The 22,410-nt window shown below is 61.2% G+C and overlaps 1 protein-coding gene across 6 annotated transcripts; it reads left to right on the top strand.

Moving 5' to 3' along the window:
* Window positions 1-606: 606 nt before the first annotated feature.
* On the top strand, window positions 607-22,186 carry CBFA2T3 (CBFA2/RUNX1 partner transcriptional co-repressor 3). 6 transcript variants are annotated; one of them, XM_033070084.2, is made up of 13 exons: window positions 642-656; window positions 2,233-2,452; window positions 10,339-10,485; window positions 12,206-12,283; window positions 13,661-13,902; window positions 14,226-14,315; window positions 15,635-15,816; window positions 15,915-16,168; window positions 16,271-16,356; window positions 16,608-16,812; window positions 16,928-16,996; window positions 17,155-17,345; window positions 18,126-19,143. In XM_033070084.2, exons 3-13 carry the CDS (start codon window positions 10,365-10,367, stop codon window positions 18,399-18,401), a joined length of 1,794 nt encoding a protein of 597 aa, XP_032925975.1. In that variant the 5' UTR covers window positions 642-656; window positions 2,233-2,452; window positions 10,339-10,364; the 3' UTR covers window positions 18,402-19,143. The 6 variants fall into 6 exon arrangements, 5 of the variants coding, with proteins under 5 accessions (XP_032925976.1, XP_032925979.1, XP_032925975.1 ...); XR_004419087.2 differs by lacking the exon at window positions 642-656 and adding an exon at window positions 20,367-22,186 and having other exon boundaries at window positions 1,306-2,452; window positions 18,126-20,284; XM_033070085.2 differs by lacking the exon at window positions 2,233-2,452 and having other exon boundaries at window positions 607-656.
* Window positions 22,187-22,410: the final 224 nt, after the last annotated feature.

Genomic DNA, 22,410 nt, shown 5'->3' with positions numbered 1-22,410 from the left:
ATCCCGTTATCCCATCCCATCCCATCCCGTTATCCCATCCCGTTATCCCATCCCGTTATCCCATTCCATCCCATCCCGTTATCCCATCCCATCCCATCATCCCGTTCCCATCCCGGGGGTCCCGCTCTGGCGGCGGCGGCGGCGGCGGCAGGGCGCCCCCTGGCGGCCCCGGTGCTCCCGGGTCTAAGGCAGCGGCGCGGGCGGGCCCCGCTCACTCCGGGCCGGGCGGGCGGCAGCGGCGGCAGCGGCGGCGCTGCGGGGGCCCGGCCGGGCACGGAGCGCTGCCGCGGGGGCCCCACGGCCGCGGCGCGGCTCCGGGAGGATGCGCCGCCGGGCGGAGCGCAGGGGGTGAAGCGGCCCCGCGGATTTACCGCGGCTTCTCCGCCCTCCCCCGCTTCTCCGGTGCCCCCCCTCCGGGGGGAGGGGAAGCGCCCCGACCCCCGGAGCTGGCGGCGAGCGGCGGCCCCGGGCGCGGCGAGCGGCGGCGGGCAGGTGCCGGGGGCAGCCGCCGCCGCGGGGCCGCGCTCCGCCAGCGCCGGCCTTGAGCGGGCCGGGGCCGCCGCCGCCGGGGGCCGCTGCCGGCTCTGCCCGCTCCTGCCGGCCCCGCCGGCCCCTGCCTTGGCACTTACCTCACGCCTCCGCCACACCTCAGGACGGTAAGTGCCGTCCGCCAGCGGGGACGGGGACGGGGAGGCTGCGGGTGCCTGCAGAGGCTCCCGTGAAAGCGGCGCTGGGAATTCTCCCGGTGTTCGGGGGATGCTCTCGGTGCACAGGGGAATCGGAGGCTCCCGGTGCCCGGGGAGGCTCCCGCGGAAAAGGGGCTGGGAATGCTCCTGATGCTCGGGGGATGCTCCCGGCGCGGAGCCGGGGACGCTCCCGGTGCCCGGGGACGCTCCTGTTGTGAGGAGTCCGAGATGCTCTCGGTACCCGGTGTCGGGAAAGCTCCGGTGCCCGGGGAACGCTCCCGGTGCGCAGGGGAGTCGGAGGCTCCCGGTTCCCGGAGGATGCTCCCGGTGTCGGGGCAGTGCCGGTGCGCAGGGGACGGGGATGCTCCGTGTGCCCGAGCCAGTGCAGTCCCCGGCACGGCGGCAGAGCGGGGCAGGGCGAGAGGGGGCACAGCCAGGGCGAGCGGGGGCACAGCCGGGGCGAGCGGGGGCACAGCCGGGGCGAGCGGAGGCACAGCCGGGGCGAGCGGAGGCACAGCCGGGGCGAGCGGGGGCAGCGCCCGGAGCGGCTCCGCGGCGGAGGCAGAGCGGGATCGGGATCGGGATCGGGATCGGGATCGCCGCGCCCCTGGGCCCCGCTCGCACGCACCGCGGGGTGCGGACCCCTCTTCCCTGCGCTTCCTGCTCTCCCCTCCATTTCCCCAGCACCGTTTCCCAAGCGTCCCCGGGAAGCCGGGAGAGTTTGTGCCCACCCCCCAGCAGACCACCCCCGGTTGTGGCTCCCGACTCCTGCCCAGCATTCCAACTCTTTGTCATCCCTGCATCCCTCCTCTGTGCCGCCGGCTCCGCACCCCGCTCCGGCTGCCGCGGGCTTGGAGCTGGAGCCGGAGCCGTGTTTGGTGGCCAGCAGGAGCTGACCCACTTGGGAGAGTTTGCGGGAGGAATCCCAGGGCTGCTCTGGGAAGTTCCAGCTCCCTTCGTTCTGTGATTGTGTGCGCGGACGCGGGGCCGTGGTGGGGACGCGGGGCTGTGGTGGGAACGCTCGCAGAGTCGTTCTCTGGACGTTTGTTTGGATGTGGATTTGGGAAGGAAGGCTGGCTCGGGAGTCTGCAGCGCTGCCGTTCATCACCGCCTGCTCTCGCTTTCCCTCTGGAATTACGCTGAGCTGGGCAGCCCGGCTCTGCCGAGGGAATGCTGCCGGCGGAGCGATGGAGCGAGGCTGGCCCCGCGCTCCTCGGTGCCTCCTCCGCGACACCGGAGCACAACCGGCTCATCCCGTCATTCCCTCGCCGCTGGATGGTGCCTTCGGATACCGCAGAGCGTTTCTCTAGCTAAACACACCTTTTCTTGGAATTCTTTTTTTTTTTTTTCCTCTATTAGCCAAGAAAAACTTTGCAACTTTCCTTCGCTGTCGGAGAGGAGCCACTGCCGCTGCTGCGTTTCATTTTGTTTTTTTAATTCGAGGTCACGTGTGCGTTGACAGTGTCTTTGATTCCAAGCGATGGTCTCGTCTCCAGCTTAGGAAGAGCTTCTGAGCTCTTCCCTCTGTTGTTTTCTCTCTGTTCAGGAACAAAGAGATTTTTCTGCCTTTAATTAAAAGGAATATTAATTCCCTGCTCCTTTGTCGAGCGACTTGAAGACACTCTGCAAACATCCGTCCGCTCGGCACCGCCGTGGGGTGAGCTCTGCTGTGGTACAGGGCATGGAGAAATGGGGGAACCATCCCGAAATGCCACGGCAAACACGGAGCAGCAGCCGGGGAGGATGCTGACAGCCACGGTGCTCGGGTGAGGAGCCCCACGGAGCTGAGCTCCCGCCTGGGGTGGGCTCTCGGATCCTCGGAGGTTTGTGAGGCAGGTCCCTGTGCTGAGAGTTTCCACGCAGGGAGAAATTCCGTGGTTGGGGAGGCGAGCTTGGCTGTGCCAAGGGGGTTTTCTGTGCTGACTGCCTCCTGTGCTGGCAGGTAAGGTTTTACCCGCGAGCAGACAGATGTTGGCTGTGTTTTGTTCGGAAAATGTGAGTGCAGATGTTGGTTTGTAGCGGGGAAAAGCCAGAGAGTGGCTTTTGAGGCTGTTCTTTTTCAGAGGCTGTTCTCCCGTGCCTCTGGGTGCTGGCTGGGGTGGCTGCCAGCTTTGGGCAGTGGGGAGGCCTCGTGTGGGTGCGGGATTTGCCTCCTACATCGGGAACTTCCAGGCTGCAGGATGGAAAAATATTCTGGTGCTCAGCCCCACTTCAGGGCTGAGCTGCTGCAGGCAGGAGGGGGCTCTGGCAGGTCCCAAGGGGGACTGGGGCTGGCAGGTCTCTGCCAACGCTCCTGGAATTCTGTTTCTGAGCCATGGATGTTTGCACGTGTGGAAAAGCCCCGGCAGGGTCCAGGCGTTGTGGATCCTGGGGGTGTCTGGCTGTGCTGTGGAAATGGGGTCTGGGCTCTGCTCCTGACAGCAGCCACTGTAAATCCCTGCTGGAGTCTGGGGGCACTCGGGCTCTGCAGGGTCCTGCAGCCACCTCGGGAGGTGTCTGAGTGCTGTGGGACCCTCGGGGAGGAGAGGCACCCCATAAATATTTGTTATTATACCTCTCAGCAGGAGTCAGTGGACTGGCAGCCAGTCAAGCAGGAAGTGCAGGGCTGCCAGGGAGTGCTGGCAGTGGGGCAGGAGCTGCAGGGACACACAAATCCCCCCACAGCAGCACTGACCCTCTCCAGCCCCCAGGCAGAGCAGCACGGTCAAGGTCTGGGGCAGATCAGGGCCGGGTGCTGTGAACGGGGCTGGGAGGGACCAGGGACAGCCCAAGCGTTAAGCTGGGCTTAATCGCTGCTGCTGGGGCCGGGGGATGCTGTCGGTGCTGCAGGTGGGATGCTGCAGCCTGACCTGTGCTGTGCAGGCTGGATCTCATGTGGGAGATGGATTTTGCTGCCCAGGAGTCCCCAGGCTGGGATCAGTCCTTGTCAGCAAGAACAGGCTGGTGGCACAGAGGACACCCCCTGCCCGGCTGCCCTGGCCTTAGTGCCACTGCCTGCTTCGGGCTTATTTTTAGATTTCCTGAAGCTGTTTTCTGCTGTCCCTCCCACTGTGCTCAGGCTCCCCAGGGGGAACCCCACCTTGACAAACCCCCAGCTTTCCTTCGGAAGATGCTGACCAGAAAACATCCCAGGGATTTCCTGTTTATTTTGCAAAATTCCCATTAATATTTTTTTTTCCCCTCTGTGTTCTTTGATTCAATTTCACATGGGCAAAATCGCCTCGAAATGGAGCCCGTGGTTCAAAAATAGACAAAGAGCCGGTGAGGCAGCAGCCTGGAGGCTGTGGGAGAGCACGGCCGGATCCGGCACCCCCTCGGAGCCGGTACCAGCCCGGCGCCCGTGGGGCAGGGTCTGCGGGGTCCCTGGGGAGCCGCCGGCGCCTCGGCGTTCCCACGCTGCGGGGACATCTCCGGGAGCTCCCCGCCGGAGCTGGGCTGTGCAGGGGGAGCTTTCCCTTCTCCGGCCACTCTCTGCCTCCAGGATGCCCCGAACCTCCCGCTCCGGCCATCAGGGCCACCTTTGTGCGGAGCATCCCCGTGCGCAGGGCTCGGAAATCCCCGCTCGGGGCGCGGGGCTGGTTTGGGGACAGCGCTCGGGGCTGGTTTGGGGACAGCGCTTGGGGCTGGTTTGGGGACAGCGCTTGGGGCTGGTTTGGGGACAGCACCTCGGGCTGGTTTGGGGACAGCGCCTCGGGCTGGTTTGGGGACAGTGCCTCGGGCTGGTTTGGGGTGCAGCACCTCGGGCTGGTTTTGGGGACAGCACCTCGGGCTGGTTTGGGGACAGCGCCTCGGGCTGGTTTTGGGGACAGCACCTCGGACTGGTTTGGGGACAGCGCCTCGGGCTGGTTTTGGGGACAGCACCTCGGACTGGTTTGGGGACAGCGCCTCGGGCTGGTTTGGGGACAGCACCTCGGGCTGGTTTTGGGGTGTCCCTTTGGCAGCACCTCGGGCTGGTTTTGAGGTGCAGCACCTCGGGCTGGTTTTGGGGTGTCCCTTTGGCAGCACCTCGGGCTGGTTTGGGGACAGCACCTCGGGCTGGTTTTGGGGTGTCCCTTTGGCAGCACCTCGGGCTGGTTTGGGGACAGCACCTCGGGCTGGTTTGGGGGCAGCACCTCGGGCTGGTTTTGGGGGTAGCACCTCGGGCTGGTTTTGGGGTGCAGCGCTTCGGGCTGGTTTTGGGGTGCAGCGCTTCGGGCTGGTTTTGGGGGTAGCACCTCGGGCTGGTTTTGGGGTGCAGCACCTCGGGCTGGTTTTGGGGTGCAGCGTTTCGGGCTGGTTTTGGGGTGCAGCCCAGCCGTGGGTGTTTCCTGGCTGGGGGGAAGCTCCGTCTGGGTCAGCCCCAGCCCTGCTCCTCTCCAGGTGTTCCGGGCTGCCCGCGGCACTGTTTACTCCTGGTGTTTGGCCAGGATATTTAATTTCCAGGAGTGTAAGGCAGCTGGGGAGCAGCAGGGTGTGTGTGTGTGCCCACCTACCTGTACCACCCCGGTGGGATGAATCCGACGGTGGCGGCGGGCACGACACTGCAGCTGATATTCTGCCCTGGCCAGTAGGTCAGGGGGACCCCCCAAACTGTCCCCGTTCGTGGGGGACCCTCCTCCCAGCCCGTCCCCCCGCCAGCAGCCACGTCGTCGCCAGCCGCTGTTGACTCACAGGCTCCGCCGTCGAGTCCCGGGGCTGAGGCCGAGATGCTTTTACAGGCAGGGCTGAAATGCACAAAATGTTCGACTTGTAAAATATGTAGCGTGAGAAAATAGCCTTTTCTGCTCTCCTCCTCCTCCTCCTGCCGCCGCTCCCTGCCCCATCTGCTCGCTTGGAAAGCTTCCCGCAGCCGGGGGGGCGGCGGCGCCCGGGGTCCCTCGCCAGGGATGGGGATGGCACCGACCCCGCACGGGGGGCGAGCCCTCGGGGCCGGGAGGGATGCGGGGATGCTCTCAGTCCATGAGGATGTTTCCTCCTCGCTCCTTTGACCATCCCAAAGTTTCGCTGTCTCCGTTTGGAGGAGCACGAGTGGCACCAGCAGGGCTGTGCCGCCCGGCGCGAGGAATGAGGTGACTTTAGGGCATCCCGTGGGACTTGGGGTTCCCAAAACCTCTCCAGAGGGTCCTGGGAAATCCCTCTGAGAGACACCCCAGGAGGGAGGCACCACGCCGGAGCTGGCCGGGAGCCACGGTTTTCACCTTAATCCATCATTATCTGGGCACATTTCGGATCCTTGCCAAGAGCAAGGTGGGAAGGGGGGGTGTAAGCATGCTTTCCCTATTCCCCTGCCATCCTTTTTGCTGCCTGTGTGTAATTAACAGAGTAATTAAAAACAGGATGAGTTAATTGGTATTCATTTATGTGGCAGATGTTTTTAATTGAGATACGAAACAATTTACCTGTTTACATAAACAATAGCAAATGAAGGCTTGTAAAACAGAAAGGGCGCCTTTTTTTTTTTTTTTTTTTTTTTTTGGCTTTTTTGTTGTTGTTTCGAGGAAAAATCAAACCCATCCCCATCCCCCCACCTCCGGCCACACCAGCTTGGGGCGAGCGGGAGCTGCTGGCACTGCCTTGGTGGCACCGAGCCAGCTGCTTTGGGTCCCTGGGTGAAGGGTTTGGGTTTGGAAACTGGGACTGGGGGCTTGGGATGTGTGGAGAGCCTGGCTGCTGTCCCTGCTGTCCCTGCTGTCCCTGCTGTCCCTGCTGTCCCTGCTGTCTCTGCTGTCCCTGCCACACCACGGGAGGCTGAAGGGGACTGGGGTTTGGGACTTGCTGAGGGAGGGAGGGCACTGCCCGTGGGGCTCTGGCATTCAGGATGGGGATGCTCAGAAAGAAAAGGCAATTGGGATGTTCCTGGGCATGGGGAAATCTGCCTTAGCCTGGAATTGTGCTGGTGGGAGCTGTCCCAGCTGGGCCAGTGGCACAGGACCAGTCTGGGGTGGGAAAGGTGGGGATGACCTGCAGGGTCTCTCCAGGCCTGGAGTCTGGGCTACTTTACAAATTGTGCAGAGTTTGATTGATTGGATTTACTTTAAAAGGGCTCTGTTTGTGCTGGTGAGTGCTGGGTGTGGATCACTCCCTGCTAGGCTGGCTCCTCAAAATGAGCATCTGGGACACCCTGTGATGGTTGGGCAGCGCCCCTCCAGCATCATCATGGAGCTGTGGAATGGTTTGGATTGAGAGGGGCCTTGAAGATCACCTGGCAGGGACACCTTCCACCTGCCCAGGGTGCTCCAGGCTCTGTCCAGCCTGGCCTTGGACACTGCCAGGGATCCACAGCTTCTCTGGGCACCTGTGCCAGGGCCTGCCCACCCTCACAGGGAACAATTCCTGCCCAATATCCCATCTAAACCCTGCACTCTGCTTTCTCCTGCTTCAAGTGCAACTGGGGATGAACTCCAAGCTGCCTCTTGTCACCTTTGTCCCCAAAGGGGGGACCAGGATGGGAGCAGGGCAGGAGGGAGCTGATCCCAAAGCAGGATCAGGATGGGAGCAGGGCAGGAGGGAGCTGATCCCAAAGATGGATCAGGATGGGAGCAGGGCAGGAGGGAGCTGATCCCAAAGTGGGGATCAGGATGGGAGCAGGGCAGGAGGGAGCTGATCCCAAAGATGGATCAGGATGGGAGCAGGGCAGGAGGGAGCTGATCCCAAAGATGGATCAGGATGGGAGCAGGGCAGGAGGGAGCTGATCCCAAAGATGGATCAGGATGGGTTCAGAACAGGAGGTAGCTGATCCCAGAGGGGGGATCAGGATGGGTTCAGGGCAGGAGGGAGCTGATCCCAAAGATGGATCAGGATGGGTTCAGGGCAGGAGGGAGCTGATCCCAAAGAAGGATCAGGATGGGTTCAGAACAGGAGGGAGCTGATCCCAAAGCAGGGATCAGGATGGGTGCAGGGCAGGAGGGAGCTGATCCCAGAGGGGGGATCAGGATGGGTGCAGGGCAGGAGGGAGCTGATGGTGCCCTGAGGTCCCACCAGCTCTGCAGGGCTGGTGCACGTGGCTGGCGCTGCTGCCCGGCCCCAGGCACTGCACGCTCCCAAAGCTGCTCCAGCTGGGACAGCTCCGGCCCTGCCATCTCATCGGGGAGTTGTTGTTGGCCCTGCTGGCTGCGGCAGCTGAGGAGCAGGAATGCTTCCCTGCCTTTGTTTCGCAGGCAGCCTGGCTTGGGGAGACATCGCCTCCAGCATCTGGATTTCATTTGTGGCCATTTGGAGAGCATGAAAGATGCTGGGCGCTGAATTCTCTTTAACCCCTTCCTTGCCCGGGAAGCTTTGCCTGCAGGGAGCAGGAGCTTTCCAGTGCCACATCCAGGGCAGCTCGGTGCCTGCTCCACCCGCATCCCTGGGGGATGGAGAGCAGAGCAGCCGGCCAGGGAGCTCCACACTCATCCCCTGGCACATCCCACTTGTTGCCCAGGGAGGAGGCAGAGCCCCGGGCCTGTGGTGGCTGGATGGGCTCCCTGGGGCTGTGGGAAACACAAAGGCCAGGCTGGGATGGCTGCCAGCCCCATCCCTGTGGCACTGCCGCTGTCCCTGCGGCTCCAGCATGCCGTGTGCCCACTGGAATCTTGGCTGTGTGACAGTGTCACCCCAGCAGGGACCCTGCTTAGACCCTGCCGTGTGACAAATGGGGGGTTCAGGGTCACACAGGGGGTGTGGGGGTCCGGCATCCGCTGGCCCGTGGGGGGCAGGGTGGGGAGCAGCCGTTCCTGCCAGCCCAGGAGAAAATACTAATCCTTTTATTTTTATATTATTACTTATTCATCTGGGCTGCACAGGCCTAATGGAAACCAGATGGAGGAAAACAGACACGGCCCCGAGCGGCTGGGACAAATTACCCCAAAGAGGGAAAAAAACAGAGGGAAAATAATTCCGGTGGAGTTGGAGTTGTGCTGGGGAATCGCTGTTTGAAGGTGCTGAGGGGAGGCTGCACTTTGCTCCCCAAAATCTCCTTTCCCCTCCTGGAGCTCATCCCCTCCTCCAAAGGACTTGGGCTGGGTCCTCTGGGCATTCCAAGCTCTTTATCCCATTGGATTTGGGACCATTCCTGTGCCTGCCTGGCTGTGTTTGGGTTGCAAACACCTCGGGGAAAAATTTAAAACTTAAAGGAAAAAAAAAAAGAAAACACAAGAAAAACCAGAACCAGGCCCCATTTCCCTGAGTGCTTGCTCAGCTTCATGGAAACTTTCCTGCTGATGGGAAGCTGTGGAAAAGCCGTGTCAGTGCCAGGATGAATGTATCCGTGTTTTCCCTTTGGGGTGGGAATGTGCATGGAGCAAGGAGCTGGGATGGGGATGCAGGCAGGGACCATTGCAGGATGCAGGCAAGGATTGGGTGGGATCGAGGTGCAGCTGTGACCCCTCACAGGTCACACCCTGCACACTCAGGGCTCTTCCCCTGCTGTCAGAGCTGGGTCCTGCTCTGCTGAGTGATGGGGGAAGCCTGGAAGGCTGGCAAAGCTCTGCCCAGAGATGGACATTTCCATGTAAAAAGAAAATAAAAGGTGCTCTTTGAAACAAACCGTTTATTCTGGCAGGCCCTGTGAGGAAACTGAGGTTTTGGGGGGAGGGAAGCTGTGCAGATTTCTCCTGTGGCTGGGGAGGGAGAAGGGAGCGAGGAGCGGGGAACTGGAGCGTGCACCTCCAGGTGTGTGCAGCATTCCAGTGTGCTGTGGTCAGAGAGGGATATCCTGAGATATCCAGAGAGGGATATCCACGGTGCTGCAGCCATCCAGAACGATGCTGTGGGTGACCAGCAGAGATTTTGGCTCCTACCACCATGTCTGGTGCTCCATGCACGGCCGGCTGCGGCACAGCCCCGGCAGCATCTCCGTGGGGATGAGGCCCTGCTTTACTTAACCCAGTCAATGTGCCCGGGTTCAATTAATCCCCCCACAGTTGCCCTGGATTAAGGATGAATATTGGATTATCAGCCGTGCTGGGGCACAGGGGAGCCCCCATGGCCGGGGTGGCCCTGGTGGTCACTTCCATCTTTGGCCGGAGCCGGCGGCAGCGCGGGCACGGTGACAGATCCCCACAGCTGCTACCACTTGTGGCCACCCATCACCCCTGGTGTGGCAGCCACGGGGCCCAGGCCCTGCTCTGGGGCTGTGTGTGGCTGGAGGGGTGGTGCTGGCACCCTGGAGTGCCCTGCCAGGCGATATTTGGGGGTGGGAGGGAGGCGGCAATGCCCGCTGGGCTGGTGGTGATGGCCGGGAGCTCCACGATCCCTGGATTGCAGATCTGGCTCTGCAGGGCCGCTCGAATCCGTGGGGGACAGTCACTGGTGGATGTGTGGATGCTGCTATTGTCACTGCCACTAAACACTGGTGTATTGGTGCCACCATCTCTGCCAGCCCTGGGTGGTGCTGCTGGGCATGCTGAGGGCTCAGCGGGCATTCCCCATGTGCCAGGAGGGTGCTGTGCTGTGACAGCAGTGATGTGACACAGGCTGGGGCAGGGGTGGCACAGGGCACTGTCCCCAGCGCTGTGCAGATGACGAGCAGCTCCTGTGGCACACGGGACACCAGCCACTGTCCCTGTTACCCGAGTTCTACAGCGGGGACGGAGATGCCCGAGGTCCCCAAGTGTCCCCTCTGCCCCCTGTTTGCCGGTGAATGGTGGCCCTGCCTGGCACACCCTGCTCAGCACACCGTGCCCTCTTCCCACAGATAACGCGGAGACCGCGGCTGCCGCCATGCCCGACTCTCCGGCCGATGTGAAGACGCAGGCTCGCTCCACGCCGCCCAGCATGCCCCCGCCACCGCCCGCTGTCACCCAGGGAGCCACGCGCCACCCCTCCTTCACCCCCAGCACCAGTGAGTACAGCAGGGGCTGCCAGCTCCCCTCAGCGCCTCACACAGCGCCCGGGGACAGCGGTGTCCTCAGAGCCTGGCACGGCGCTGGCTGGGACACGGGGTGACATTACATGGCTGGGACACGGGGTGACGTTACCTGGTTGGGACACGGGGTGACATTGCCTGGCTGGGACACAGGGTGACATTGCCTGGTTGGGACACGGGGTGACATTGCCTGGCTGGGACATGGGGTGACATTACCTGGTTGGGACACGGGGTGACATTGCCTGGCTGGGACATGGGGTGACATTGCCTGGCTGGGACACGCGGTGACATTATGTGGCTGGGACACAGGGTGACATTACGTGGCTGGGACATGGGGTGACATTACCTGGCTGGACACAGGGTGACGTTACCTGGCTGGGACATGGGGTGACATTGCCTGGCTGGGATACAGGGTGACATTATGTGGCTGGGATACAGGGTGACATTACCTGGCTGGGACACGGGGTGACATTGCCTGGCTGGGACATGGGGTGACATTAGCTGGCTGGGATACAGGGTGACATTATGTGGCTGGGACACAGGGTGACATTACCTGTGCTCAGGCTGGAGGCTCTCCATGGGTGCACATTCTGAGCATGTTCTTCCTTCCATGGCCAGCAGTGCCCTGTGAGGTCCCTGGGGACAGGGACATCCTGCTCTTATGTCACCAAATGTAGGTGCGTGGTTGGAGGAGTCCCTGTGCGTCGGAGGTGGCCCTGTGATGGGTGCCATGCATGTGGGGACACATCTGTCCCTCTGCATGTGGCACCCAGTGGTGGCAGGGCAGTGTCATGGCCAGCCACAGTGGCTGGCACCTCCTTGGCCTGCCCAGGCTATGGTGTGGTGGCATCAGGGGACTCCAGGCGGGAGTTTCAGTCTCTGGATTGGACTGGGGACAGCCACCCGATGTGGTGGCTGCACCAGAGGCACGTGGGCTCATGGCACACCCGCAGGATCTGCACCAGGGATCTGTCACTGTGCCAGTGTCACTGGCCTGGTGCGCTGATGGACAAGGCACATGCAGTGCAGGGTCCAGACAGGCAGGGGACAAAGGCTGGCCCCTGGCAGGAGTGGTTGGCCACTGCCAGTGGCTGCTCCAGTTCTGCTGAGATTTTTCCTGGGCTCGTGCATGTGCAAAGGTTTTGCTTGTGGCTGTTTCTTGCTTGGAAAAACCCCAGTGGGGAAGAAAAATCCCCAAAACATCCCCTGAGATCCATGCCCTGACACCTGCAGTCCCCCAGCAGCACTTCTGGACAGACTCCAGCAATCAGCTGTGCTTGGAGGGGGTTTGGGTGTCAGTCCCAGCCCTGGGGCTGATGTGGCAGCCCGGGTGTGGCTGGGTCTGGGAAGAAGGACCAGGGGTGCAGGCGCCTCTGCACCACACTGAGCACAGAGAGAGGTTTGGGACACAAGGCTGGGGGCACAGAGCGGCTTGGCACGGACACCGCGGCGTTTCAGTTGTTCTCGGCCTTGGGGGACCTCACTTGGTCCCTGAAATGTCAGGACTTTATCAGGCAGCCGAGCATCCATCCCCTGAGCCCTCCCTGTGGCTGCCGTGGGACGCAGGGACCCGGGTCCCTGGTGGGTCTGGCAGCTTCGCCCATGACAAAAGTGCTGAGGAGATCTCATGCAGGGCCCTGGGCTGAGAGCTGCCCCCTCTGCTCTCTCATCATAGCGTGTTTTATTTTGCTTGCAGATCGAGACGCTGGCCCTCCGACGTTTCTGCCTCGCGGCCGTTTTCATGGTTGCTTGAAATGGTCGATGGTCTGTCTTTGTAAGTAAAATGAAACACCCGCTCTCATGAGAGAGCCGAGCGCAGCCGCAGCCCCCGGGTGCTCCCCAGGGCCAGCCCCATCCCTGCCCCGGGGATGTGAGCCCCAGCCCCATCCCGGCCAGGGACACGTGTGCTGTCCAACTTGGGCACGCACCTGTCACGGCAATAGAAGCAGTTGTGGCTGCCGGGTTATTTTCCGGGTTATTTTCGGCACCTCCTCAGCGAGTCTGGCTGGAGAGCGAGCGGGAGCCCCAGAGCAGGCAGGGCTGGCAGGGCAGCACAGCACCCCCAGGGCAGGGTGAGCCCAGCGGGGACAGAGCGGGGTGACAGGGACAGAGCGGGTGTGACAGGGACAGAGCAGGGTGACAGGGACCGCAGGGCGATGCGCCGTGGGGATGTGGTGACGTGTTGGGACATGGTGACATGTGCTGGGACATGGGTGATGTGTGTTGTCACCCTCGTCATGATCAGGACATGGGTAATGTGTGTTGTCACCTGTGCTGTTGGGACATGGGTGATGTCTGTTGTCACCCTCATCATTGGGACATGGTGACGTGCTGGGACATGGTGATGTGTATTGGGACATGGTGATGTGTGTTGTCACCTGTGCTGTGGGGACATGGTGATGTGTGCTTGGACATGGTGACGTGTGTTGGGACATGGTGATATGTATTGTCATCCTCATCATGGTCAGGACATGGACAATGTGTGTTGTCACCTGTGCTGTTGGGACATGGTGATCTGTGTTGTCACCCTCATCATGGTCAGGACATGGGTGATGCATGCTGTCACCTGCATGGTTAGTACATGAGCGATGTGTGTTGTCACCCGTGCTGTTGGGACATAGGTGATGCGTATTGTCACTCATGCTGGTCAGTAAAAGGTCCCTGTGCTCATGGGCTGGTGCAGGAGAGAGGGGTCTGTCACTGATGGTTGGTACCCCAAAATTTCCCCCCTGGATCTCCTGGTGTGCGGTGTTCAGGCAGCTCCTGTCCTTCCTGACCAGCAGTGGGGACAGAGGTGGCAGTGCTCTGCAATCCAGGCTGGGCTCCATGCCAAATGGCTCCTGGGTTCTCTCTGGGAGGGCTGAGCAGCTCCCAGATGGGCAGGATGGGCAGGATGGAGTCCCTTCCCTTGGCTGTTGAGGAGCTGGGTCAGGCCCTCGCTGTGCTGGGGGATTCTCTGCATCCCCTCCTTCCCCACAGCCCCCACAGGACTGGCACCAGCCCAGGATGCAGCCCCAGGGATTCACCAGCATCCTGAAGCCTTCCAGGGGGTGCCAGCCCCGCATTACCCAGCAGGACACTGCAGTCCTACCATCCCCATGGTGCCTGGGCACAGCCACCCCGCTCTGACCTCCCGTTCCTGTCCCCCCAGTGATGAACGGGAGCAGCCACTCACCCACCGCCATCAACGGGGCTCCGTCCACCCCCAACGGCTTCAGCAACGGCCCGGCCACCTCCTCCAGCGCCTCCCTGTCCACCCACCAGCTCCCTCCAGCCTGTGGTGCCCGCCAGCTCTCCAAGCTCAAGCGCTTCCTCACCACCCTGCAGCAGTTTGGGAACGACATCTCCCCCGAGATCGGGGAGCGGGTGCGCACCCTCGTCCTGGGGCTCGTGGTACGTCCGTGGGGTCAGCCATGGGGACCCCTGAGGGTCCTGTGTTTTCATTTGGGGATGGAGATGCTGCTGAAAGGGAAAGAGGGGCCATGGTTGAGCTAAATCCTGGAGACAAGGGGGTTGTTTTCCCATCTCCTGCACAGCCAGGGCAGGGTTGGTTCTGTCTGCTGGCATCACCAGTGAAGCCTTGAGCATGGTTTTCCCTTGGGTGTGGTTTTCCTGTGAGCCTGGCAGAGCAGCAGGAAAGGGGGAGGAACAGCCAAGTGTCCCCCAGGGGTGCAGGGGGCTGTGCCAGGGGTGCTGAGCCCAGGCTGTCCCCACAGAACTCCACCCTCACCATCGAGGAGTTCCACGCCAAGCTCCAAGAGGCCACCAACTTCCCGCTGCGACCCTTCGTCATCCCCTTCCTCAAGGTGGGTCTCCAGCCTGGGCACGGTGGGATCCATGGCAGCATTTCAGGGGATTTGGGGGTGGCTTTGGGGCTGGCAGCTGCATGTGGGTCTGCCCATGTTCCCCCAGGCACACGTGTCCCCCCACACATGTGGAGTCACACAGGGCCAGGGCTGGTTGCAATAAAACAAGGGGTCGGCCCAGCTGGTTGCCATTTGAAATTCATTAAAAATTCCCTCTTTTTTTTTAAAATTTGCCTTTTAATTTCATGCTGACTCTGCAGTCACCCCACTCCAGAGGGATTTGCCCGGTGCTGGCAACGCTGGCACTGCCAGCAGATGTTTGAGCCTAGTGTCCTCTATCCCTTGTTAGCAAAGGAATAATTAAAAAGGGCAAAAACTGCCCCTTTTCCACCTCTGCATCCCACCCCTCAGAGCAGGGATCCATGAGTGGAGGTCCACACTCATCACAGCAATCTGCTGGAGTGGTTTGCTCACAGCAGAGCCCCCTCCCCTCCCGTCCCGTTTGCAGCATTTTTGGGATGCATGGAGCAGGGAAAGGTGAAGGCCAGGCCCCGGCAGGCACTGTGGCCCCGTGGCTCCAGGCAGGCTGGGATCCATCCCCGCTGTCCCGGTGCCAAGAGCGCAGCGGCCGCGCCGGCCGCCCTGGCACCCCGCTCCCAGCTGTTCCCACCGCCCGCTCCAGATGTTTCTCATTATCCTAACTGCAACCAGCCGGGCTCGGCGTGCTTCCCAGACTGGGGACTCGCTGTTTTTGTGGGATTGCTCCCCCCAGCCAGGGAAGGGAAGGGGAGGGAGGGTCCGGCCCTGCTCACCGCAACTGCAGCGCCGGCTCGGGCGCTAACGTGTCCCACAGATGGGATTTGGCCACGGCTCGGCTGCCTAAGGCAAAATGCAGGGCTGGCAGCCAGAGTGCCGGGCAAAAGGGGGTTCTGCTGCTTAATTCCTGCTGCTCCTGGGGCTGCAGCGCCATGGGGGACACGGTGGGTGGGAGTTACAGCTGATCCTTGCAGCTGTGGGTGCCACACGGGCTGTGGGTGCCACAGGTGCAGTCATGGGGACAGGGTGGCCGAGGTGGCTGACCTGGCCCAGGGGATGATGCTCTGCAGCTCTGCCAGGATGCAGGAGGGCTCTGTTGAAGTTGTGTCTGAACCCTGTGGGGTGCCACACATTGCCCAAAAGCCTACCTGGCCCCTGGGCATGCTGCTGGCATCCCCTGGGCAAAGGGAGCAGGACCCCAAAGGGAAGGCACAGCCAGGCAAGCTGGGGGCACAACCAGGCTGCTCTGGGTGGGCTGTGCACTGGACTGTGACCCCCTGCAGGCCAACCTGCCGCTGCTGCAGCGGGAGCTGCTGCACTGCGCCCGCATGGCCAAGCAGACCCCGGCCCAGTACCTGGCCCAGCACGAGCAGCTGCTGCTGGACGCCAACGCCTCCTCTCCCATCGACTCCTCCGAGCTGCTCCTGGAGGTGGGCGAGAGTGGCAAGAGGAGGACGCCAGACAGGTGCCAGCCAGGGAAGGGTGTGTGGGGTTTTTCAGGGATGCATCCCTGAAAAGGGGAGGTTGTTCTGGGGGAGGACCAACCTCCTCTCATCCATCCAGGACCAAAGAGAACGGTTTGGACCGAGACCCCCTGCACCCCGAGCACCTCAGCAAGCGGCCGTGCACCATGAGCCCAGCGCAGCGCTACAGCCCCAGCAACGGGCTGAGCCACCCCCCGAACGGGCTGGGGCACCCTGCTGGGCCCCCCCTGCCCCAGCACTACCGCCTGGAGGACATGGCCATGGCACACCACTACCGGGACACCTACCGGCACCCCGACCCCCGGGAGCTGCGCGAGCGCCAGCGCCCCGCCGGTGAGCCCTGGATGTCCCTGAGCACGGGGGGAACGGGGCTGGGACCCCCTGAAAGGAGAGGGGTCCTGCAGGGGCTGAGCCTGCTCCGCTCTTGCCTTGCAGCTGTGCACGGGACGCGGCAGGAGGAGGTGATCGACCACCGGCTCACGGACCGGGAGTGGGCGGAGGAGTGGAAACACCTCAATAATGTACGTGGTGTCCCTGCCCTATCCTGTGTGTGTCCCTGCCCTATCCTGTGTGTGTCCCTGCCCTATCCTGTGTGTGTCACTCCATCCCCACCGTGTCCCTCACAGAGTTTTTCTCCTGAGCATCCTCAGCTTCCACAGCTGGAGCTGGCACAGCCTGGCACAGCCCAAACCCCTCTGCCCAGCACTGGGTACCACAACCCCCCAGCTGCCTGCAGCAGAGCCCCCTCCCCATCGCTGCTGTTCCCCCACAGCTGCTGAACTGCATCATGGACATGGTGGAGAAGACGCGGCGGTCGCTGACGGTGCTGCGGCGGTGCCAGGAGGCCGATCGCGAGGAGCTCAACCACTGGATCCGGCGCTACAGCGACGCCGAGGACATGAAGAAAGGCAGCCCCCCCTCTGCCCGGCCCCACAACTCCTCCTCCTCCTCCTCCTCCACCGAGGCTCCCCAGTTAGGTACTGCCCCTCTCGGGGTGCCCGCGCTGTTCCGTTCTCCCGGGGGTCTGGCGCTGCCGGCGGCTGCGTTCCAAGGGACGGCGTCTCCTAAGGGCGTCCCCTCTCTCCTTCACAGACGCTCACCGGGACTTCGCACCGCGGCCGCTCTCCGGGTACATGCCCGAGGAGATCTGGAGGAAAGCTGGTGAGTGGGGTGGGCACCAAGCCCTGGCACGGCGCTGAGCCGGCAGGGCTCTGCCCCAGCTCCGCTCACTGCTGCACAAGAGGGATTTGGGGTGGTTTTGCGGGAAAGGGGAATGCTGGGCACCTGCACACCCCACACGCTCGGCTGCTGCCTTCCAGAAGAAGCCGTGAACGAGGTGAAGCGCCAGGCCATGTCCGAGCTGCAGAAGGCCGTGTCGGACGCCGAGAGGAAAGCCCACGAGCTGATCACGACCGAGCGCGCCAAGATGGAGCGGGCCCTGGCCGAGGCCAAGCGCCAGGCGTCCGAGGATGCCCTCACCGTCATCAACCAGCAGGAGGACTCCAGCGAGGTGGGGACCCTGGGCACGGGTGTGTGGGACCTGCTCCTCGTGCAGTTGAGGTTGCAGCATCTGTGTGTGAGGGTGGGATGGGAGGAGAGGAATTCTTGCACTGAGATGGGGATGTGGGGTGGGGGCAGTGATGGGGATGTGGGGTGGGGGCAGTGATGGGTGCACGGTCCTGGATGTGGATGCAGTCCTGGATGCTGTGCATGCTCCAGGGTAGGGTTGTATGGTCTGGGATTAGGGGGACCTGGTTCAGGATAGGGGAGCACAGTCCAGAATGGGTGTGCCTGGTCCAATATGGAAATGCACAGGCTGGGATGGATGTGCAGAGATTGGGATGGATGTGCAGAGTCTGGATGGATGTGCAGAGATTGGGATGGATGTGCAGAGATTGGGATGGATGTGCAGAGTCTGGATGGATGTGCACAGTCTGGGTTGGATGTGCAGAGATTGGGATGGATGTGCACAGTCTGGGATGGATGTGCAGAGATTGGGATAGATGTGCATATGCTGGGATGGATGTGCAGAGATTTGGATGGATGTGCACAGTGTGGGATGGATGTGCACAGTCTGGGATGGATGTGCAGAGATTGGGATGGGTGTGTACAATCTGGGATGGGTGTACAGAGATTGGGATGGATGTGCACAGTCTGGGTTGGATGTGCACAGTCAGGGATGGATGTGCACAGTCTGGATGATGGAGTGCCCAGTCCCAGGTGAGGGTGCCCACCCCACCCAGGGGTGCACACTCCAGCGCTGAGCCCGTTGTGTTCCCCATTCCCGCAGAGCTGCTGGAACTGCGGGCGCAAGGCGAGCGAGACGTGCAGCGGCTGCAACACCGCGCGCTACTGCGGCTCCTTCTGCCAGCACAAGGATTGGGAGAAGCACCACCACGTCTGCGGGCAGACTCTGCAGGGGCTGCCGGGCCCCGCCGCCCCCGGGCCGGGCCAGCCCGACGCGGTGCCCGCCGTGGCCAGCAGCCCCAGCGAGGCGGGCTCGGTGGCCGCGTCCCGCGCCGGCACTCCGGCCACGCCGGCGCCGCTGGACAGCGCGTCCCGCTGAGCCGGCCCCGCTGCCGGAGCCAGGACTGCACCCGGTGCCGTTTCCTCAGCTACCTGACTCGTGTGACCTCCGAAACGACCTCGCTAGCTCTCACAACTAATCCTCACGGATCCTCAAACTGGGCTTTAAGTGGAGTTAAGGCAAATACCGGTCTCTGTTCTTTCTTCAGTCTTTGTTTTGGCTTTTTTTCGGTTGGTTTTCTGTCGGTTGGGGGATTGCGGTTTGGGATTTTTTGGGTTTTTTGGCTGGTTGTTTTTTTTTTTTTTCCTTTTTTGCTCTTTGGATGAGGGATTTGGCTCCAGCTTCACCATGCAGTGCTGTGGGGAGAGACCAACCTGATCCCATTCCCAGACAGCACTTGGAGGAGGAAAGAACCTTCTTTTCTTCACTTCTCTCTTCCTATATTTTTTTCTTTTTACCTTCTTTTTTTTTTTTTTTTGTAAAAAAAATAAAGAAAATAAAAAAGAAAACGTCGGACTCTTTGGCTTTAAGTAAGAAATTGTAAAAAAGGAAAAAAAAAAGAAAAAAAATAAAAAAGAAAAATCCAAAAACCAGACGACGCGTGACGGACGCTCACCTGTAACTACCTTGCTAGCTAGCCAAGAACAGACCAGACTCACCTCTGCTCCAAAGGAAATCCAAAACCAAGGAAGATCCAAACGTCTCTCCACTGCCAAAGTTCGTTTCGTTCTGTTGTCGCTTCCTTCCCCTCCCCACAAGGATGGATGGACACGCCCCTGGGGCTTTAAAGAATTTCTATTAAAATAAAGCAAAAAAAAAAAAAAAAAAAAAAAGGTTTTTTTTTACTGAAACCTCAATCCCCAAGGTGTGGGAGGGGGAGATGGGGCTGAGAACTGCAGCCAGAGCTGGCACATCTCTACCTCTGCCCGCCACCGCCCTGGAAAAGGAGAACAAAAGGAGATTTTGGAAAAAAAAAAAAAGAGAATAATAAAAAAGAATAAAAAAAAGGAAATTAAAAGACGGATTTTGGGTTTGTCCCTCCCCGAAGCTGTCGGGGGACCCCCCCATCCCTTCACTGCCAGGCTGCTCCCACACCCCACGCTGGATTTGTTTCACAAGGATTTTTAAGAGGAAAAGGAAAAGGAAAGGAAAAGGAACGCTGCCTCCTTCCTGGCCAGGACAATGTGGATTATTTGGGATTCTTGCCTCGCTGGAGCGGCGCGGAGGACGGAAGTGCAATACGGAAAGTCCGAGCTCCGAGCGGAGGCAGCAGTGCTGTGCGCTAATGTGAATGTAAATAGTGTCTGCAGAGGTCCAAAAATGAATAATAATAATAATGCTCGTGATAATAATAAGAGACGTTTGCCAAATAAAGGATGAGGAGGAAGCGTGGAGCTGTGGCGCTGGCCGGAGCGAGGCCTGGCATCGAGAGGAGCTGGAGATTTTCTGCATCTGCAAAACCCATCCTGTGTGTTTTCCGTAGGGGAGGAAGAGGAGGGAAGGGCTCCGGGCCTGTGGGAGGGGTTGTGCTGGTGGTCACAGGGCTGGGCTGGGCCACAGCAGAGCTTGGGACACGCCGAGGGTGATGTCACAGCCCTGTGCCAGCACCCTGCCCTGCCGGGGGTTCTGTGCACCCCAAAATCTTGGTGCATCACCTTGGGTGAATTCTGTGCACCCCAAAATCTTGGTGCATCACCCTGGGTGAATTCTGTGCAATCTGAGACCTTGATGCTTCTCCCTGGGGGGTTTCTGTGCACCCCAAGATCTCTCTGAATCCTCCCAGGGTTCTTTTTTCTGAGCTCTCAGTGCATCCCCCCAGGAGGTTTCTGTGCACCCCGAGACCTTGCTGCATCCTCCTGGGAAGGTTCTGTGCACCCCAAGGTCCTGGTGCATCCTCCTGGGAAGGTTCTGTGCACCCCAAGGTCCTGGTGCATCCTCCTGGGAAGGTTCTGTGCACCCCAAGGTCTTGGTGCATCCCCCCAGGGGGTTCCTGTGCACCCCAAGGTCCTGGTGCATCCCCCCAGGGGGTTCCTGTGCACCCCAAGGTCCTGGTGCATCCCCCCAGGGGGTTCCTGTGCACCCCAAGGTCCTGGTGCATCCTCCTGGGAAGGTTCTGTGCACCCCAAGGTCCTGGTGCATCCCCCCAGGGGGTTCCTGTGCACCCCAAGGTCTTGACCCAACCCCGGGGATGTTTCTGTGCCCCCCAAGACCTCGGTGCCCCCCCTGGGTGGTTTCTGTGCCCCCCACCCCTGGGAGCTTTGCCGGGTGCCCCTCCCGTGACTGTTCACTTTATTTATGGTGTGACATATGTAATATTGTCTATTTTTCTTACGTTTCCTGAGAAGAGGTAATATATAAGAGTATTGCAGCTGCCCCTGCTCGCCCGGGTGTCCGGCCTGTCCCTGCCCTCCCGCCTGTCCCCTCCTGTCCCCTCCTGTCCCCGCCTGTCCCCGCTCCTGCCGGGGCTCTGCCTCTCTACCTCCACCTCGCCGGGAAACCGCGGGCGAGAGCACTTCCACAGGGACTGCTCTCCTTTCCACTCCACTCCCTGCTGGTTTGCTTTTTTGGAATTATTATGATTTTCTTCCTTTTTTTTTTTTTTAATTTTTTTTTCTTTTTTTTGATAAAAATAAAACTACCCTACAGAACCTTGCATTGAAACCAAAAGCCGAGGGAGGGGAGGGAGGGGACGGCGGTGACGGCCGGCACAGCCTCACGGGTGGCCGAACCAGAACGACAGCTTTAAATGTGAGAATTCCCAAAAAAAAAATGTGTGCTGCGGGGAGGACGGAGCGGCCGCGGGGCTGCAGTGATGCTGTGCTGTGGGGGCTTCCTCCGGAATGGTGTTTTTGGGGTGTGGGGGGACCAAGGCACGCGTGCCACGTGCTGTGCCCCTTTGGTGGCTTTGTGGCACCTTGGAGGTGGCGGTGGATGAGCTGGCACAGCGCACGGGGTGCTCACAGCTCCCGGGTCCCTGCTCCCATCACGGCTGGGGCAGGGGACGGTGTTGGGGACACGGGGACAGCGGTGCCCGTGGGTAGGCAGAGCCCGGGGTCCCGGGTGTGGCTGTGTCACCGGGCTGGGGAGGTGACAGCAGGGACGTGGCTCTGGTGCCAGCCGCGGCACCGTGGTCCCCTCTGCAGCCCTTTCCTCACGTTCCCAGCCCAAAATCCCAGCTGAAACCAAAGCGCCGCGTCCCGGCGGGGCTGGAGGGGGTCCCGCACCTGCCTGGCTCCTGCTCCATCCCTGCCAGAGCCCCCCGAGCTCCCCCTGCAGCATCCCCTCCTCGTCCTCCTCCTCCTCCTCCGGTGGCTGCTGAGGTCCCCCCCTTCTCCTCGGGGTGCCTCTCTGCACCCCAGTGTGTCCGAGGCTGGGGACAAGATGCCACTGTGTCCCCAGGTGCCAGGCACTGTGATGGGGTGTCTCCCCTGGGGGCTCCTCCGATGTCACCGAGCGCCACGGCCCCGGGAGGGGGAGGTCGTGCCAGTGTCCCCCCTCCCTCCCGGGGATCGCTTCCCCCATTCCTCGCGGGGCTGAGCCCTGCTCCTGCTGCCCTGCCAGCCCTGGCATGGGGACACTGGGACACGGGGGGCCCTGAGGGGCTGGAAACCAGAGAGCCCCCCGCCGGGGCCAGGCGTGGGGCGTGGGGCCAGCCCAGAGAGATGACGTGGTAGGACTTTCCTTCGGCATGCTGTCCCCCCTTGCTGTTCCCCGCTTTCTCTAAGTGTACTGTATGTTTGACCTGTGAAAGATGTAAACTTTATGATTCAGGTTATGTCTGTTCTTAACTCTGTATCTGTGTAATAAAGACAATTTAATATCAACCAGAGGCTCCGTAGCTTGGGCTTGTGCTGGGTGTCCCGCACTCCTGGCAATGTGTCCCCAACCCTGGCTTGGGGGGTTCATTATATTGGGGGGTTCGTTACATTGGGGGGGTTCATTACATTGGCGGTCTCATTACAGCCCTGGGGCCGCTCTCTGCAAAGGAGGGGTGTCCATGGTGGGGGTCCCACCTGCTGCTGGGGCCGGTGCAGCGGGAGGGGCGGAG

This window comes from Catharus ustulatus, chromosome 11 (genome assembly GCF_009819885.2).
Source record: "Catharus ustulatus isolate bCatUst1 chromosome 11, bCatUst1.pri.v2, whole genome shotgun sequence".
Taxonomy (NCBI): Eukaryota; Metazoa; Chordata; class Aves; order Passeriformes; family Turdidae; genus Catharus; species Catharus ustulatus.
Note: the sequence above shows the minus strand (reverse complement) of the source record. Positions and strands in the feature narration are given on the sequence as shown.